Here is an 18,087-nt window from a genome sequence, read left to right on the forward strand (position 1 = left end):
AACTATATAACAACATGTAGATTAGGTCAGCATAACGTACTCGCGTGAAACTTGGGGAAAAAGGTTTCCTATAGACTTCCAACTCGCTTAACAAATTTGTAACTGACACGCGATTGCTGATTTTTTTTTTTGCCCTCTTCAAATGAGTGTAGAGAGAGAGAGAATCCAAACTAGCAAAAAAGACTTCAGTAAATATTCACAAACGACACATATATATATGTTAATAACAACGCGTGTGCAGTATATGTCATTAGAATATCCAGAGCGGTTATAAATAAGAAATATAGATATAGTTTTTAATCAATATGACCCTGTTTGGGTCCATTATATGATGGAAAAGTCGATAAAATACCCAAGTTTCTGAATATACCGCGTGGGGGGATAGGGGACTCTATAAAGAGCGGACACGAGGAAAGGAAACCCTAGTGCTTGGCACGCCAAACTTCGACCTGTAATGTCGCATAGTTGAGTTGCTTTCGGAAGCAAGAGAGAGAGAGAGAGAGAGAGAGAGAGTTATACATTAAACCAGACCCATACCTCTTCACTTCAAAGAGAATTTTACACCATCAGGAGATGAAGTACTTTGTCAAATGAATTTTTTAAAACATTATCCGATTTTCACAAAGGTGGGTGTGCGACGATTCGATTGAATTTTCACGTTTTGGGCAGGAAAGTTCGAGATTTAATGCTTTTAGAATTTTTTTTTTTTCGACCATATTTTATTCTTTTTCCACTGCACATCACTAATTTTTCATCTTTTCGTCCAATTGAATTCTAAACAGAAACTGCCACTAATATATTCCTCTTCGTTTTATAGAATTGTTAAAACAACCAAATATACCTAGAGATGCAATCCTAGTGGTCAGAATGCGGAACTAACATTGAGTTTCGTTTGCAATGTAAGCGTGGAGCAATTATCGATTTCTGATTGCCACCAACGCCAATTTAAGAAATTAATTATTATAATTGAAAACAGACGAGAAATATTATAATACATAAAATAATACCTAATAATTATATATATGATTAATACCCACTTGGAAAGATTCCTCGGAAAGTGACCCCTGGAGGTTCTATCAGAATTCCGCCGGAACTTCCAACCGGAATTTCATCGAAGTTCCAAAGAATTTCCGATGGGATTCCGACGGAATTAGGACTCTAAAATTTTGAAAAAAAAATTAATCGGAATTCCATCGGAATCCCATTGGAAATTCTTTGGAACTCCGATGGAATTCCGACGGAATTACGTTGGAAGTTCCGGCGTTATTCTGATAGAACCTCCAGGGGGCACTTTTCGGGGAATCTTTCCAAGTGGGTACTGAAATTAATTTGATTACAATTTTGCTCTGGCAACGCAATTATATATATATATTTCTTTCTATTCAGACTCGATATAAAACAAAACATTTTTTTCTCTAGGAAGGTACTTAATATTTTCTTTTTAGACTCAATATAAAGCAAAACAATTTTTACTCTTGGAATGAAACTTTATATATTTCTTTTTAGACTTGATATAAAACAAAACAAATTTTGTTTTAGAACCGCAAAAGGAAACTTTGGTTAGTGGGGACATTGGTATCTTTCCATTTTCGTGTTAAGCAGAATAGTTACGCAAATGGCGTCAAGTATGAATTAGAAAAGAATAGAAATTAATATTCCTTTCTATCGCATGCTTCTCGTTTGTCAACGCCACTTGCGAAACTATTGTCTATTAAAAAAATATATAAATTTGAATTAAATTATATTTGGAACAGTAAAATACGGTTGGGGATGTATATCAAGATGGTGCGTATTTCATTGGAAGGCTTTGATGTTCTCGGAAAAGAGAAAACGGTACCCTCTTGCGTTGGCGCATTCATGTGAATATCCATTAAGTCTGGAAGTCCTCGAATAACCGCCTATCTCACTATCATGTGGCAATATAACGTCACTTCGTATCCGCTTGCATCGCACTTTAACCGAATGGCTCCAAGAGTTTCTCTCTATATGTATGATGCCTTTCGCGTCATTTCTTCCTTCTCGCGCACACAAACATTTTCCCTTCTCCAACCACCTTCGTCGTTGGACATCACTCTTCTCTTTCTCTCTCTCTCTCTCTTTCTCCACGATACCGGTCGTGAAAACCGCTTTCAGTTCTTTTGCACCACACGGCAATAGCGGCCATTATAAACTACGTACTTGGAAGCATCCTATACAAGGTGTATACGCTCACTTCAAGCCGGATCTTCTCGTCCTTAAATCGTCGAGGCAAGTAATCGTCGTTAAACCCCCAAGAAGAAGAAGAAGATGAAAGAAAAAAAGGATCCAAGAAGTTGACGATAAAAAAAAAGAAAAGAATGATGAATTTATTTAACGATGAAAGAGTGAAAAAGGATGAGAGAAATAAAAAAAAAAAAATTCTACCTTTTTCGCAGGAAATCGATTTTCCTATGCATCGCGTGTGTTCAAAGAAGCTAATATGCTTGAGAGAAAAGAGAGTTAGAAATCAAAAGAATATTTTATCTTAACTTCACTTCATCCCATGATACTTCTTTTTTGCCTACGAAAATATCCGCGAGAGAAATTGATAAGAAGAATAAGAAAACCCAGACACCCAAGTACTCTAGAGACGGTTAAATATTCAAACTTGATTCGGTGACTATACTTCATTCTTGCTTTTGAATTCATCTCTAAAAAAATTTTTAACTCAATCAAATATTGTCACTGTATAAAAAAATATTTTGCAAAACATTGAATCTTTCCGGTAAATTCATGGATTGTTGAAACTAATTCCCCTAGGGGCATTTCAGAAGATCAGAAACTGTTAGGAATGGCTTTTAAAATTCAATAACGTAAAACCCGTCTCGTGCGCTGAAAGGAACGTAAAACTCGCACGACGTATTACCGTTGTTCGTTTGAGAATTTGTGTTTGTATATATATATACCGTACGATGCGTGGACCAAATGCAATCATATTGCGTGTACAGTGGCAAAAAACGACTCTACTATATATATATATACGTTGAGTTTACGGATAAATGTGGGTCGTCATTGGGTCATGTAACGGTACGTTGGCTTCACATTGCGCACACCTTTCTCTCTCCATCCGTGTCCAATAATAATCGGCTCCGCGCTCGTGTCGCTACTCGTTTGTCGCCCGATAAGCTCCCTAAGCGATTTCATTTCATTATAAATTATGCACGCCTTGCGTTTCTCCTCTGTATGTATATAACTTCTTTGTCCGGCAACATTGCTTCCAGCAAAAATTCTTTTACGCAAGCACACTGTTGCCAAACTCCAAGAAATTTTTCTTCATTCTTAATAATTCCCTCCATATATTTCGAGAATACCTCCCTAGAATATTCGCTAACTCTCTTTGGAAATTAGGATTTTGTTTTAAGATAAAATTATTTTAAAGCTGCAGTTTATTTTTAATCCACATTGGTAACAATCCCATTCCATATAACCAAAACCAATTCTAATGGAAACAAAAATTATTCACTGTCAAAACTTTCTAAATTCGAAGAATAGAGATGTATTCATACAAACCTCGTATGTCGTTATGAAAGTTTAAAAACTTTCACCCATGAACTTTCACTTTGATCATTTTTCTTCTTGATCGATGATAAAAAAAAACACAGTGACCTAAAACAAGTTACTTAATTGATTCTAATTGATTTAAATTAATTATCCTCAATCATTAAACCTTACAAATCCTCTTTATTTAAATAAAATCCGTTTCTTTCGATAAAATCTCTTCTATAAAAAAAAAATTAAACGAGACAATTACAACTGGGTAATAACTTGTAAAAAAAAAAGACTAAAATTTTTGTCTTTAACGAAGTTGGACTCGTCAGAATAGCCGCGTACGGCAACTTAATACTTTACGTGCTATAAAGAAAGCAGGGTTTAGCCCGAATGGAGGGGTGGAAAAAAGGGGGTGGGCGATAACATTAAAGTGTCCCATAAAGAATTCCAAGCGTCGATTCGTGAGGAAGTGAAAAGCTCGTATATACGAGCCGTCATACCATCGAAAGCATTTTGCCTGCTATAACGTCTCGAGAGTACCTTATACCTCCTTATAGTATAGCAACTACGGATCGAAGGTATATGTCTCCTTTTTTTTTTCTTTTTGCTCCTTCCCCCAGCTGCACTTGGCACGAACAAAAGAAGAACCTTACCCACTTGTTCCTTGGAAGAAAATCATAGTAACGACGCATGACACTCGTGGGATTCTGAAAAACCCTCGTTTTGCCGCTCTACAATTTTTCACTGACGCGTTTAATATCTTCTTTCTTTTTACTACGACAATATCGACTTTATTTCTCAGGTAGATTTCAAAACGATTGAGAAGCAAAACTTATTTTATACACTAAAGAGAATAAATCCAGGAAAAATTGATAAAAATTTTCCCATTAAAGAAAATTGTATTTTCTAATCATTTCTTTTTTTTTTTTTTGTTACAGTGCTTGTGAACGTGAAAGCAGCTGAGGAATCACAAGTGGACACTCATGAGGGTTCAACAGTGAAGCTTCAGTGTCGTTTCACCCCTCCCAGGGAGAATGCAACTTATTTTTGGTTAACACACAGGAATAATGTTCACGACAATGCAGCTATTGAACAAACAGCTCTGGCGTCATATTATCGTGTTCATATGAATCAGGATGCGGGAATATATGATTTAGAAATTAAAAATGTCTCCTATGAACGTGACAATGGTAAATATGAATGCCGAGTCAAAGTCAGTGGAACGGGAGAGAATTTGTATCATAAAAATATAACGCTAACGGTACTAAGAGCACCGGGACCACCATCAATATCGCCAATGATGGCTGTAGCACGTGAGGGTGAACCACTTGATCTTCATTGTAATACTCAGGGTGGTAGTCCTGAACCTGAAGTAAAATGGTATCGAGGAGGTAATGAATTACTGATAGCAACAGGACGAACCATCACTGTAACACCGAGAAAAGATGACGATGGAGAGACATTTCTTTGCGATGTAAGAAATCGTGCAATGACATCGGGACAATCATTAAAAGCAACAGTTCGTCTAGACGTGAGCTATTATCCAAGAGTATCAGTTGGTCCTGAAAATCCACTTCGTGTCGAGGCTAATGGCACTGCAACACTCAATTGTTCGGTCGATTCAAAACCAGCAGTATCGATGGTGAAATGGATGAAGGATGGAAATTTTGTTGCCATGAGTAAAGTTCACATGATTCAAAAAGTAACACTTCAAGACGCTGGAACTTATAAATGCCAAGCTGATAATGGTCTCAGTCGACGGGGAGAAGCTTCACTTACATTAGATGTACTCTATCCACCAACTGTCGCTATTGAAGGCAGTAGTATTCGAATAGCTGAGGTTGAAGACTCCGTCACTGTTCACTGTAACGTTTCCTCCAATCCACCGCCAATAATTGTCGAGTGGTTGAGAGAAGGCCGACCAGAATACCGACAAAATGGTAATATCCTGCGGCTCACCAGAGTTACTGCCGATCAAGCTGGAAACTACACCTGTAGAGCAATTAACAACATTCATCCTAGTGGTGGTGATCGAAAAAATCATTCAGCTAGCTCTAAAGTCACAATCCGCGTGAGACATAAGCCAGGACCGGCAAAAATCACTCCAGACTCACCACAAGCTGTTGAAGGTTCAAAAATAATTCTTACTTGCATGGCAAATCCAAGTGGCTATCCAGAACCCCAATATCAATGGTACAAAGAAGGAGAATTGGGTAGTATTCTCCTCTCAACCGAACACACTGGTCCCAAATATGTAATAGAATCAGTTCAATTAAACAGCGAAGGAACCTATAAATGCTACGCAATGAACGAAATTGGTAATGGAGAACCAGCAACTGTCAATCTCACTGTCATCCAACCACCAAAAATTCTTGCCAAACCACATCCTCATGTCACAAGAAAAGTCGGTGAATCATCCTTTCAAGTGACTTGCGTAGGACAAGGTAAACCACGTCCCATGGTTCGTTGGCTTAAAGACGAACAGGAACTCACTGCCGATGAAAGACTCTACAAAGTAACAACAACAACATCCGAAGGACACGGTAGAGTAATCACTGTCAACAGTACCTTAAGTTTCGTAGGTCATGCTCGTCCCGAAACTGACAAAATAATAGCCAACGATCGTGGTAAATACACTTGTGTCTTTTCCAATGAATTACGAAAAGTAGAATCCCAAATGATGTTGAAAGTCGAACACGCACCAATAGTTCTTCATCAACATGGAAAAGTTGCCTACGATTTAAAAGACACTGCCGAAGTTGCTTGCAAAGTTCAAGCATGGCCAAAACCAGAATTCCAATGGACTTTTGGTCCCAACGCAGCACCTCTTCAAGGCTCCAGTGACGGACATTACGAAATCTCCACCAGCAGCGATAACTACGATGTCTACACTTCCGTCCTAAAAATGAGTAATATTCTAGCTCGAGACTATGGAGACTACAGTTGTCGTGCAGCAAATGCTCAAGGCTCAATAACATCCATCATTAAACTTCAACCAAAAGGAGCACCAGAAAGACCAAACAGTATCAGTGCAGTTGACATTGGTCCAAGTTACGTTACACTTCAATGGGATCTTGGTTTTGATGGTGGATTACCAATTACAAAAGCTTTCATTTCATATCGTCGAGTAGCCAGTGAACAAGATATTATTGTTCCCGATTGTGCTCCACCACGAGGACCACCCAATGGTCAATGGCAAGAACTCGATTGTCGAAAATCAAATCCATGTAATATTACCGATCTCGATCAACATCAGACCTATAATTTCAAAGTCAAAGTGTACAATACAAAAAATCATTCCGACTATTCAGATGAAATTAGTGCCACAACTGCAGTGACAAAAATTCCAATGCCAATGAGAGTTACCTACGATCCTGAAACATTTCTATTGTCAATGAATGTGGGTGCCACTTGTTTGGCTCTCGTTGCATCGATCGAGAAATTGGATAGCGGTTCAGATAACTTGTGGAAGAAAACCGAAGAGTGGCCACTTGAGGTCTTGGGAAGTACATCAACACACAGGCAAAATCATCTTCACGATACTGATCTTGATAATTCCCAACCACAAATTAGAGTTAGACTTTGCCTAAAAGCAGATCGACAAAAATGTGGAGAGTATATGGAAGCTGAAAGTGAGTAATTTTAATAATTATTTTCAAAATCCAAACTTTGATAAAAAAGAATAGAACTAAATTCGATGATTTATTTTTTACAGTTGGACCGCCAATGATCGCTCAAACTGGTGGATTGACGACATCAACATTAATCACATCATTAGTCAGTGGAGCTGTATTTTTACTCTTCGCCGCATTGGTTCTTCTATTTTGCCGATTCCGCAGGAAACATGCGACCAAGGCAAAAGACTATGAAATGGACTCAAACGCGTAAGTCTTTTCTCAATTCTTAATTTTGTCTTTTCATTTGGTGAACCAATCTATATTCGTTGCGGTATGCACTTTTTCTCATTCTATCGTGTCCGTTGGCGAATATCTCTTCCATAGTCCCAGCGTCGTAATTCAGAGCGAACCGTAAAGCGTGAAATGGAACTCTCATCGAGTCGTGGAGAGAAAATGGTGGTAAGAGAGAGAAGATGGTGGTGGGCTTCGAGAAAGAAAAAAAAAAAAAGGATCTTTCTTCGAAGCGCATCTTATCTGATACTTCTTATACCAAGGACCATACATCGTCTTCTTCGTCCTCGAGGCAATCTACCTACATACTCACTCAACTATGATAGCATATTCGTTCTCTCTCTTATAATCCTCCCGAGATGTATGGATAAAGCGGAAACTCAATTCCTTCCTCATAGGATTTCCTATCAATTTCCAATAATCCTTATCAGGGTCCCCCGAAAAAATAATATTTATCATAACTTTTTTAACTTTACGACAATGAATAATAAATATTTTTAATTTTATCTTATGACATGACGAAAATTGAACCTTAATTGAAATCACTGTGACACCGAAATAAAAAAAAAAAAACATATCTTGAGGGTAGCGAAGAGCTCTATAAAATTCTTACACTGCACACCGTAAAAAAAAGAACGAGTAGAGTTTCAAAGCTTGGAAATGTCTCTTTTTAAGTGACCGTATTTACAAACTTTCGCGTTTATTACCCATTGCGTATTAGCAAACAACATATTTGAAGCTCGAAAAATTTAAGAGACATCCCTCCTTGGAAACATTTTCTCTCGAGTAATTCTTATACTTTTATAGTGTAGACAATTTTCTTGAAGAAAGCTGTTTTGTTTTTATCTTCGCCTTTTCTATTGCCTTTGTCAACAGTATCTCTTACAATCTCGTTAGCAAGTTATATATATATATATATATATATCACTCCTTTGACATCATGGTAATTGATTTAAGCTCACAGATCGTTTCTCGTGTTGCAATTTAAAAAAGAAAAGGAGACTTGAAATTTGTCCTCCTTTTCTTTATTAATTTTCTTCTGTATTTACTTTCCGACTCGCGTTTCTTTTCATGCTTTCCTATGATCAAAAATAAAAAAAAATTATGAAATTCTATAATAGAAAATTTACACAAGCTATTTGTAATGGAAATTAGTTTCATAATTTATTAATGAATTTATTTTTGCAAATTACAGAGTACGACCGAGCTTGGTGACTGGAAATGGCCAACAGAGTCAAGCACCACCGCCATATTATGCAGAGAACAAAGCCTTGGAGCATAGTTTGGACCACGCCTTGGCACTTGAAGATTCAAAGACCCCTGCCTACGTACAATCTGGATATGGTTATCATCAACCAAATCACAACATCAATGGTGAGAACGGTAAATGTTCGGTACCACTAACACTTTTTCAATTTAAATATATCATATACTAACATTATTCTAATTGCATGATTATATAATTAATTCTCAGAACATCTATTCAATCCAAACGGAAATTTTTTCTTCCTATATTAATTTTAAAAAAATAATTTTAATTTCAATTTTTTTTTTTGATAAATGAATATCGACATTGTAATTGAATTAAGATATTGGAGATCAATTCTATTTGACTTTGGTAGAGGTTAATGTTTAACAAGCATGCAAATGCAGAACTCTGGGTTTTCGAAGCGTATAGCTAATTCGCCAAAATCAATTCCTACAGGTGTCAACATGGGATATATGGACAACAGCTATTCTAATTCAAACAATGGCGGGTCGGTCAACTCGCAGGATTCCATTTGGCAGATGAAATCGGCTGCGGCCAACAGCGTTAACCAACCCTACGACATGGGCGGATACGCAACTACCGAGTCAGATTATCCTGCACATCCTCATTATATGCCACAACGCGATGATTACAGGGAAAGCCACAACTTGAGTCGGCAACAATTTTGCCCAGAGCCCTTTGCCGCTGTCGTCAAATCTCAAAAGCATGTTGGTTAGTAAACTTCCCTCTTTCATTGATAACACTTTATTCTCTCTTTTATGTGTAATTGTTTTTTTTTATTATTTAACACAAGTAGAAAAATTTTCTAAATGGAAGAAACTTGGTTTCTTCTAAAACCAAGAAATTTTTTATCTGAATCAGAAAAATTGTCCTAAAATTAAAAAAGTTCTTCTAAACTTAAAACCTTCTTCTGAACTCAAGGAATTTCTCCTGAAACCAAAAGACTTCTAAAGTAAGATACTTCTTCTAAACCAAGAAATTTATCCTGAACTAAAAAACTTTTTCTAAATCAAGAAACTTTTCCTAAAACCAAGATACTTCTCCTAATCCAAGAAATTTCTCCTAAAACTAAGAGGTTATTCCTAATTTAAGAAACTTTTTCTAAATCTAAGACGCTTCTTCTAAATCCAAAAGAGACTTATCCTAATCCAAGGAATTTCTCCAAAAGACTTCTAAACCAAGAAACTTCACATAAAGCAAGAGACTTCTCCTAAAACAAAAAAACTTCTAAAGCAAGAGAGTTCTTCTAAACCAAAAACCTTGTCCTTAATTCAAGAAACTTTATCTGAACCAGAAAAATTCTTCTGCAACAATGAAACATCTTCTAAAGTTTAATCCTTCTCTTAAACCAAGAAACTTCTCCTAAAGCAAAAAAGTTTTCCTAAAATCAAGAGACTTCTCCCAAACCAAGACGCTTCTCCTAAATCCAAGATTCTTCTCCTAAACCAAGACGCTTCATCTAAAACCAAGAGACTTCTCCTAAACCAAGACGTTTTTTCTAAAACCAAGATGATTCTAAAACCGAGTGATTCCTTCTAAACCAAGACGCTTTTCCTAAAACCGAAAGACTTCTCCCAAACCAAGACGCTTCTCCTAAATCCAAGATTCTTCTCCTAAACCAAGACGCTTCTCCTAAAACTAAGAGACTTCTCCCAAACCAAAAAAACTACCAAAGCAAGAGAGTTCTTCTAAACCAAAAAACTTGTCCTTAATTCAAGAAACTTTATCTGAACTAGAAAAATTCTACTGCAACAATGAAACATCTTCTAAAGTTTAATCCTTCTCCTAAACCAAGAAACTTCTCCTAAAGCAAAAAAGTTTTCCTAAAATCATGTGACTTCTCCTAAACCAAGACGCTTCTCCTAAATCCAAGATTCTTCTCCTAAACCAAGACGCTTCATCTAAAACCAAGAGACTTCTCCTAAACCAAGACGCTTTTCCTAAAACCAAGATGATTCTAAAACCGAGTGCTTCCTTCTAAACCAAGACGCTTTTCCTAAAACCGAAAGATTTCTCCTAAACCAAGATGCTTTTAATACCGAGAGATTCCTCCTAAACCAAGACGCTTTTCCTAAAACCGAAAGATTTCTCCTAAACCAAAACGCTTCTTCTAAAACTAAGAGGCTTCTATAAAACCATAAAGTACTTCTAATCAAAGAAACTTCTCCTAAACCAACAAACATTTTTATTTTCAATTAAAACAAAAAATCCTCATTGCAAATCTATTTGCTTTCAGACTCGCCATACGATGTGTCAGGATTGCCATATCAAGAAGCCTATGACGAAGACCAAAAACCTCCACAGCAGGTGAGCTTATCTTATGATGAGAGCCTTGAATCAGGTTATTCAACACCCAATAGTCGGGGAAGACGGATAATTCGTGAGATAATTGTCTGAGATCAGCCTACCGGCTCAAGGGCCGGGAACACAACACAAACTTGGCTCTAGCAGCAAGCCCCCCAGCACCACCTTCATCCACATCATCAAATGGAGATTGTCATTGAAAATCCAGGTAGTACATCTCCAACGAATCCAGGAATAGTGGTGCATCCTCATATACATCGACCATGTAGCAATAGGTCAATATACGGGACCGATTTGACGTCAACATCATCAGGTGTCAACTATTACGCCACATTGCCCCCACGTTTACGTAATCATCACATCGTACCTGGAGGAAGTGATCTTGATGGTGCATCAACAACATCATCTGTGCGTCGTGTCGATAGATCAGGATTACTCGAAATATCCGATTTAGAACCACCACGAAATCGTTCACGACATTTAACTGGAGCTGAAAATCTCGGTACATTATCGCGACGTGTCGATAGATCGGGATTACTTGAAGCCGTACCTGAAGTTCCCGATCAGTGTCAAGGTGGTAATTGTGCCTCAGATGAATTATCAGAAAGTGATGTTAATAATCGATGTTCAATTATTGATCGTCATTTAACTGGTGCCGAAATCAATAAAAAAACATTGAGTCCAAGATTATTAAGATCGCCCATTGAATCATTAAAGAGACGTTCATTCGAATCAGTGGAAGAGGTGAATTCTCCGACAGTGTCTTCTTCAAATCTTCATCCTCGTTATCAAACTATTTCAAAATCATTAAGATCAACGACAAAATTAATACCAAGTGAAACATCATCCTCAGTAACAGCAACAACACAATTAGATATTACAAAAGAGAATAATGAAAAAACATTTTCAAATTCGCCTTTACCATTGTCGAGGCCATGTTCACGTAACTCCTCCATCAATGAAACAACAATAAATGATATTCAAGATTACAAAGAAATGAAACCAGACTGCCTTGGTAGAATAAGTCCTCGTTTGCGTAATGATCGACATTCACCAATGACATTATCATCAATACCGGACGTTATTGAGGCCCATGGCTCATCGGCATCAAATTCACAAACACGAAATGAAGTTGGCGAAAGAGCTGAAGCTGAGGGCTGCGAACATACTGCCATTGAAAGTCTTGAGGAGTCACGCGTCTCCTTTAAGACATCACAAAAAATTCTACACAACGATAACATTCAGGCTGTTCACGTTTTCATTCTCTCCGAACAATTGTGAGGGCAAACATCGGTGGTCGGGCCCTCCACAACAAATAACAATAATGATAAACCCGACACCGATACAAATGGTGAGATCGTCAATGCAATAATAAAGAGAAATTCAAGAAGAAAGCGTTCGTCAAATGTACATAGTGCGTGTATTTTTTGATCTATCAAATATCGTCATCGGACGATTAAATTGTATTATATTGTATTTATAAATTTCAAGTCACTCGTTTAAAAAAAACAAAAAAAAAAAAAAAAAAAAACGAAGAGGACGTTTTTAGCGAAAAAGGCTGACGACGCCACAAGAGGCCATATTATATGTGTGTGAAGAGTCCTTTAGCGTGTGTAATATTTGGTGAACGTGGAAAAAGTTTTTTTTTTTTTTTTAAAAATATATAGAAACTAGTGTATGATGATGATTCTAAAGGTCAAGCCAGAAAAGCATTTCGTTGATCAATCAAGTTACCGCCTTGCGTTTTAGCGGACCCCGAATTAAACGGGATTTGAAATTGCGAAGCGAGAGAAACTCCAGATTAATTAATTTCATTTGCCATCACTCCCTCCTTTCTCTAACCCTGGTAAACTACTCCCCGTCCTAATGATTTATCTACCTCTGCAAGATTGCACACGAGAAGGTACGATCTTCTAATTCGTTTGGACGCATTTTTTTTTTTTTTGGTGTGGCCTCATTAATTTTCGACAGCATCGATATTGAAATACCCTTTTTTCTCAATTTTCATCGAATTCAACGTTCTGGACGATATTTTTTTTCCCAAACGCTAGTCAGTTTCTTCATTTTTTTTTTTTTAGTTCAGGTTCTTATTTATACAGATTTAAAATTGAAATTAAAAAATTATTATTATTCGTCCCTAATGTGCGTTTTCTTTAATTCAACGAAATATCATCGAAGAAAAACTGATGATTTTATGGGAAGTCGATTTTGAAAAAAAAAGCTTGACCCGACTTCCGGCCGTAATATTTGTATTTTATACTTTTATATCGTGAACGAGAAAGAAGTGTCTACAAAATAGAAAGAAAAAAAAATTGAAAGAATGTGATTTCGTGTCTGTGTGATCTTTTAAGAGATGTATATTATTATATCAATGTGTCGTGATTAGTAATTAAGGGAAAATAATTTTTATGCAAAAAAAAAAAAATGAGAGATATATTCTACACAAGAAATCAATGGTAATTTATGCTCTCTCTCTCTCTCTCTCTCGATTTTGGGGCTGAAGCGATTATCATCGAGAGTGATTCATCATCCCAGATCTGCATTTCCGTGCGTCAATCTCGATAATTCCTTTAAACGCATTTAGCCTGTATATATAGTTTCTAGGGCTACAAAGTACTTAACGATATTATCAAATGCGTTCATTTGAATAGTCGCGATTATGACAAATGATTACGTGTAACTTTTTTTTTTTCTGTTACATTTTGTTTCCTTTACGTGGAAAATTTTTTTTTTTGAAAGATCTGAAGAGCTTCAGCCCTGCGTTTTAGTGAATCTCAAAGAAGAAGAAAGAAAGAAAAAATCTCGTATACTCATCGAAACTTGACTCGAGTGTTTTTTTTTTTTTTTTTTTTTATTGATTTTAAAATAGAAACACAATTTTAACATGTGCGCTGTGTTTGTGTCTTTGTTTTAGATAGCAAATCTGACACAATTATTATTTTTTTTTTTTGTTAAAGTTTTTTATTTTTCTATATACGAAAGGTGTGATTCACACCTAAAGATTGATGCATTATTTTTTAACAAAGTGATCTCATTTGCTCGCAGTTAAAGAGTCTCTCTTCTTCCTTTTTACTTTTAAAATCACTAACACTGAAAGCATTGCTCTAGTGATTAATTATTCATTTTCTCATTTTTTTTTTTTTAATTGGTCCATTTCCTATTAAATAGTAAATACAGTGACATAACCTGAAAATAAAATTCAAACGCGCATGCGTCAGGACCGTATCTAAAAAATTTTGCTTCACTCTATTTTTGTTTTAAAGAAAAATGAGTAAAAAAATGGAATTATAGAGCAATTCTTTCAGCTAGTGTTGCACTTGTCCAATTTTATATTGGATTTCACGCACATTATATTAAATTGTGAAATGATGAAACAATGAAATAAGATGAAAGAAAACATATATCATAAATATATATGTAAAATATAGGCATCACCGTCCCTTTCTAATTGTATAGCCAACGCTCGTTACAAAACTTGTGTGCCTCTCATTTGGTGAGAATTTTTGGTTTTTAATTACAAAAATAAAAAATTTGCTAGAAATTCCCGTCTAAAGATTGACAAATATTTTTTGATCTCTAGACGGGAAAAAATGGTAAATCAAATAATTCTCGATGTGTGTCTTAAGAAATAGATTTTGGTGGATCAGATATTTTTCCTAATAGATTCTCCTCCACAAGGATTTATTATCCTAAGATCGTTCATTTGAACAATATATTAAGTAACAAAAATTTGTTACTTGATTGAACGACCAATGAAATTCATCATGAAAAAAAAGAGTATATTAACCCAAGGAGATATAAAAAATATTTTTGCATAAATGATCAATTTTAAAATGAGGAATGTACGATAACGAGCGTTGGCAAAATTGAAATTTATTTTTTTCTCTTTTGCTCTCTGAGGTAAAAAAAGGACTTTTTTTTTATTTAAAAAAAAAAACCCTTTCACACACAACTATGATCCATAATCTTATATTCTCTTGCGTCATCGTCCGACAAGCTTGTATAAATCGCAAAAAAAAAAAAAAAAAAAAATTATGTACATAAAAACAATACAAGAGAGAAACGAAAGAAAGAAGTAACGTTATAAACGCGCTAAATGACTCATGCAAATATTTAACTCTTTCTCTCTCTTTCTCTCTCTCTCACTCTCTTTTTCTCTCAAAGTTAATTAAGAGAGCCGTGAGCAAAATTGAGAGCTAGAAAGGAAGGAAAATATATAAATACAAGGATCTTTCGCAAAAGCTGAGATTCTTATCTTTGTATAAGAAATATAAATATATATAAACAGTCTGACTGTAAAAATACAGAAGAGACACTAATTAAATAGGGAACATCGTCAACTTAGCTTATAAGAAAAAAAAAAAAAAAAAAGAAAATCACGAAATTACGCCCCTTCTGTTCAATATATATTTGGGGGTCGAAATAAAAAAGACGGATATACGCCGAAGCTCGATTCCGTGTCGAATAATATAGTTAAATTACATTTAAAAAAATGTGTATTAATTATATTTATATAAACATTCAATTTGAAAAAAAAAATTTTTTTTTTTTGAAAAAATTACAATAATTAAACTTAATTTGCATATTTTATGGAAAAAAAAATTAATTTTGTACATTTGAATTTTTATTTTTAAGAATAAATTATTATTTGAAAAAATTACTTAATATATTTAATAAAGCAATTATTGTAATTTTTTCCTTAAAAAAAAAAAATTAATAATACATATTTTTTTTCATGTACGTATTTTGTATATATATATATTATTATTTCACTTGTAAAAGATTCACGCGTACGTAAAAGAAAAAATTTATTCGGCATGCGAAAAAAAAAGAAACTATGAAATTGTATAAGTTTACGGCGATGATTATTATTTTTTATTACGAATTATTATTTGTACAAATTTTATGTTGCAATATAAAAAAAAAAAATAAATGATAAAGTACCAGTTCATAAGAGTATATGTGTCATTTAAATATTCCTTTCCTGATGTGTTTTTCCATTATAAGAGGAAAAAAGTCAATTAGCGGTAGAAGTATATAAAAGTCATTTGGAGAGTTTGTCGTTTTTTTTTTTTTTATTCTTTTAACTTCTGTACGGGGTAAAAAAGGGGAATTCTTTAATTATAAGCAAACGTTTCTTTGCTGTTGGAATATCATGGACAATGAAAAGTGGGTTCTTGGTTGGAAATTACGATTTCCCAGACAATTGTCAAGTAATTATATCCGCAAGTTGTAAAAGTGGATGGAACTTTTTTAAATATATAATTAAGAATTCTTGCTTAATGGAATTTTTTTTTATCAAGAATTAAAATAAAATTAAAGTTATTTCTAACAAATTATCTTGTGTATGTGTGACAAAAGGAATGTTAAACGGATTTTTCGCTTCGTTAATTTTAAACCAATTTCGCGTATAGAAATTTAAAGAAAATTCAATGTCTGCAATATTATCGACTGATGAATAAATAGAAATCGATAAGTTAAGAAATATTAATTCTTCGTATATCAACTGAAGATAATATTATCAGCTGTCGGTAAGTTATCATGAGTTTAGTTAGCGTCTGCTAGATATTTTTTTAGTGCCGATAACATCAAATTAAAATATTATAAAAAACTTTAAAATAATAAAAAAAAATGTTTGATATTTTTTTAAAAAGACTTAATTTATGTTTTGTACCTGATTAAACTATTAAATAATAATAAAAATAAAAAAAATAATTTATTAGAAAAATTTCAATTTTTTATTCTCTTTTTTTCTTTTATTGTTTTAAACAAAAACAGGTAAAATATAAAAAAGAAAATTTAATCTAAACAAATTTTTTATGGACAAAATTTTAAAACAGTAAAATTGTACACTGAGAAAACGATATTTTTAGGTAAAATAAAAAATAATTAAAAATTTTTTAGCTTCAGAAAAATTATAATTTTTTTGTAATTTGAAGTAACCAGAAGTAAATTATTATTTTAGAAATAATTTTGTTAATAAATTAATAGATGAGAAACATAATTAAAGTAGAAAATTTACTTTTTAATTAAATCCTCTTTCAAATTATGTTTAATTTCATTAAAATTTTAAAGCAATTATATATTATTATATATTATTATTTAATTTTAAAAGTTATGGTCAGAAACATATTTTGTAAATAAATGCAAAAAAAAAATTTGAAAATGTTCTAAATATTTTTAATGAACTACATTAGAAATTAATTATTATAATATTAATTAATTCCCTTTATTAATTATTAAATTTAACTTTTGTTTTAAAAATATAACTTTTGAGTTGTTATACTCGGTAGAATCTTTGAACTAATTATTATTGGTAGACATTTCCAACAGTGATTTTATTACAGAATAAGATAATTCTTATTTTTTATGTCTAAATCCCGAGATTAAATTTTATGGACGATTGTAATTGTGACTTTCTTTAATAAATCACTGAGGAAATATTTTCTAAATTTATAAAGCAAAAATTTCATGAGTTTAATAAAAAAAAATTCTTCAAAAATGTATTTATGTTAACAACTCCAAAAAAAATTGTTTAATGGAAAATTTTGCAAAATACAGAAAAACTGAAATATTTCCTTTATTTCCTTCCTACATTCATATGTATTTTCAAAATAAAAATGCATGATACAATCTTTTATTTTTTAGTATAAAAAATGTTATTACTTCTACATGTTTGTTGATAAATGCCAAGGTTTTACATAATTTAAAAAATTTAAAAAGATTCTAAATAATTTTTAGGGATTTTTATTAAAAATTAATGAATATATTCTTTCAATTACATATTAAATTTAATTTTTATTTTAGAGTTTTGTTTTTATGTATTGCTATATTAAGTAATTAATTTATTTATTTTAAGTATTTATCGACTAAAACCATTTAAATCCCTTGGATATAAAAAAATCCATTTGTTATATGTCCTAAATTTTTAATTTAAATTTTTTTTTAATTTTTCCTAGGCCAGAACTTATAATTATTCCTCTATCTAATTCCTCAATTTAACTTAGTTAAATAAACTAAGTTGTGGAGAGGTATTAAATGAATAATTTATATATAATTAAAAGATTATTTATTTTTTACAAAAATGTAATGTTTTTA

At 33.4% G+C, this 18,087-nt stretch overlaps 2 protein-coding genes across 4 annotated transcripts in view; both read left to right on the plus strand.

The window, feature by feature from the left end:
* The window catches only part of LOC127281570 (hemicentin-1), a 384,522-nt gene extending 373,440 nt beyond the window's left edge, over positions 1-11,082 (plus strand). For 2 of the 3 annotated variants that reach the window (XM_051305328.1, XM_051305326.1), the window contains exons 2-6: positions 4,446-7,139; positions 7,223-7,391; positions 8,611-8,798; positions 9,121-9,396; positions 10,922-11,082. In XM_051305328.1, coding sequence (XP_051161285.1) covers positions 4,446-7,139; positions 7,223-7,391; positions 8,611-8,798; positions 9,121-9,396; positions 10,922-11,082 — 3,488 coding nt within the window. The remainder of the gene's footprint in view (positions 1-4,445; positions 7,140-7,222; positions 7,392-8,610; positions 8,799-9,120; positions 9,397-10,921) is intronic. The other variant, XM_051305327.1, reaches the window with a different exon arrangement.
* Positions 11,083-11,172: 90 nt separating this feature from the next.
* Positions 11,173-15,591, plus strand: LOC127281573 (uncharacterized). The gene has a single exon (XM_051305332.1). It carries the CDS (start codon positions 11,173-11,175, stop codon positions 12,268-12,270), a length of 1,098 nt encoding a protein of 365 aa, XP_051161289.1. The 3' UTR covers positions 12,271-15,591.
* The last annotated feature ends 2,496 nt before the right edge of the window (positions 15,592-18,087 follow it).

This window comes from Leptopilina boulardi, unplaced genomic scaffold (assembly GCF_019393585.1).
Source record: "Leptopilina boulardi isolate dan_hultmark-lab unplaced genomic scaffold, ZJU_Lbou_2.1 LbouV2_273, whole genome shotgun sequence".
NCBI lineage: Eukaryota > Metazoa > Arthropoda > Insecta > Hymenoptera > Figitidae > Leptopilina > Leptopilina boulardi.

Bases quoted from the DNA above. Each gene is read 5' to 3' on its own strand.
- LOC127281573 (XM_051305332.1), top strand. From the start codon at position 11,173: ATGGAGATTGTCATTGAAAATCCAGGTAGTACATCTCCAACGAATCCA.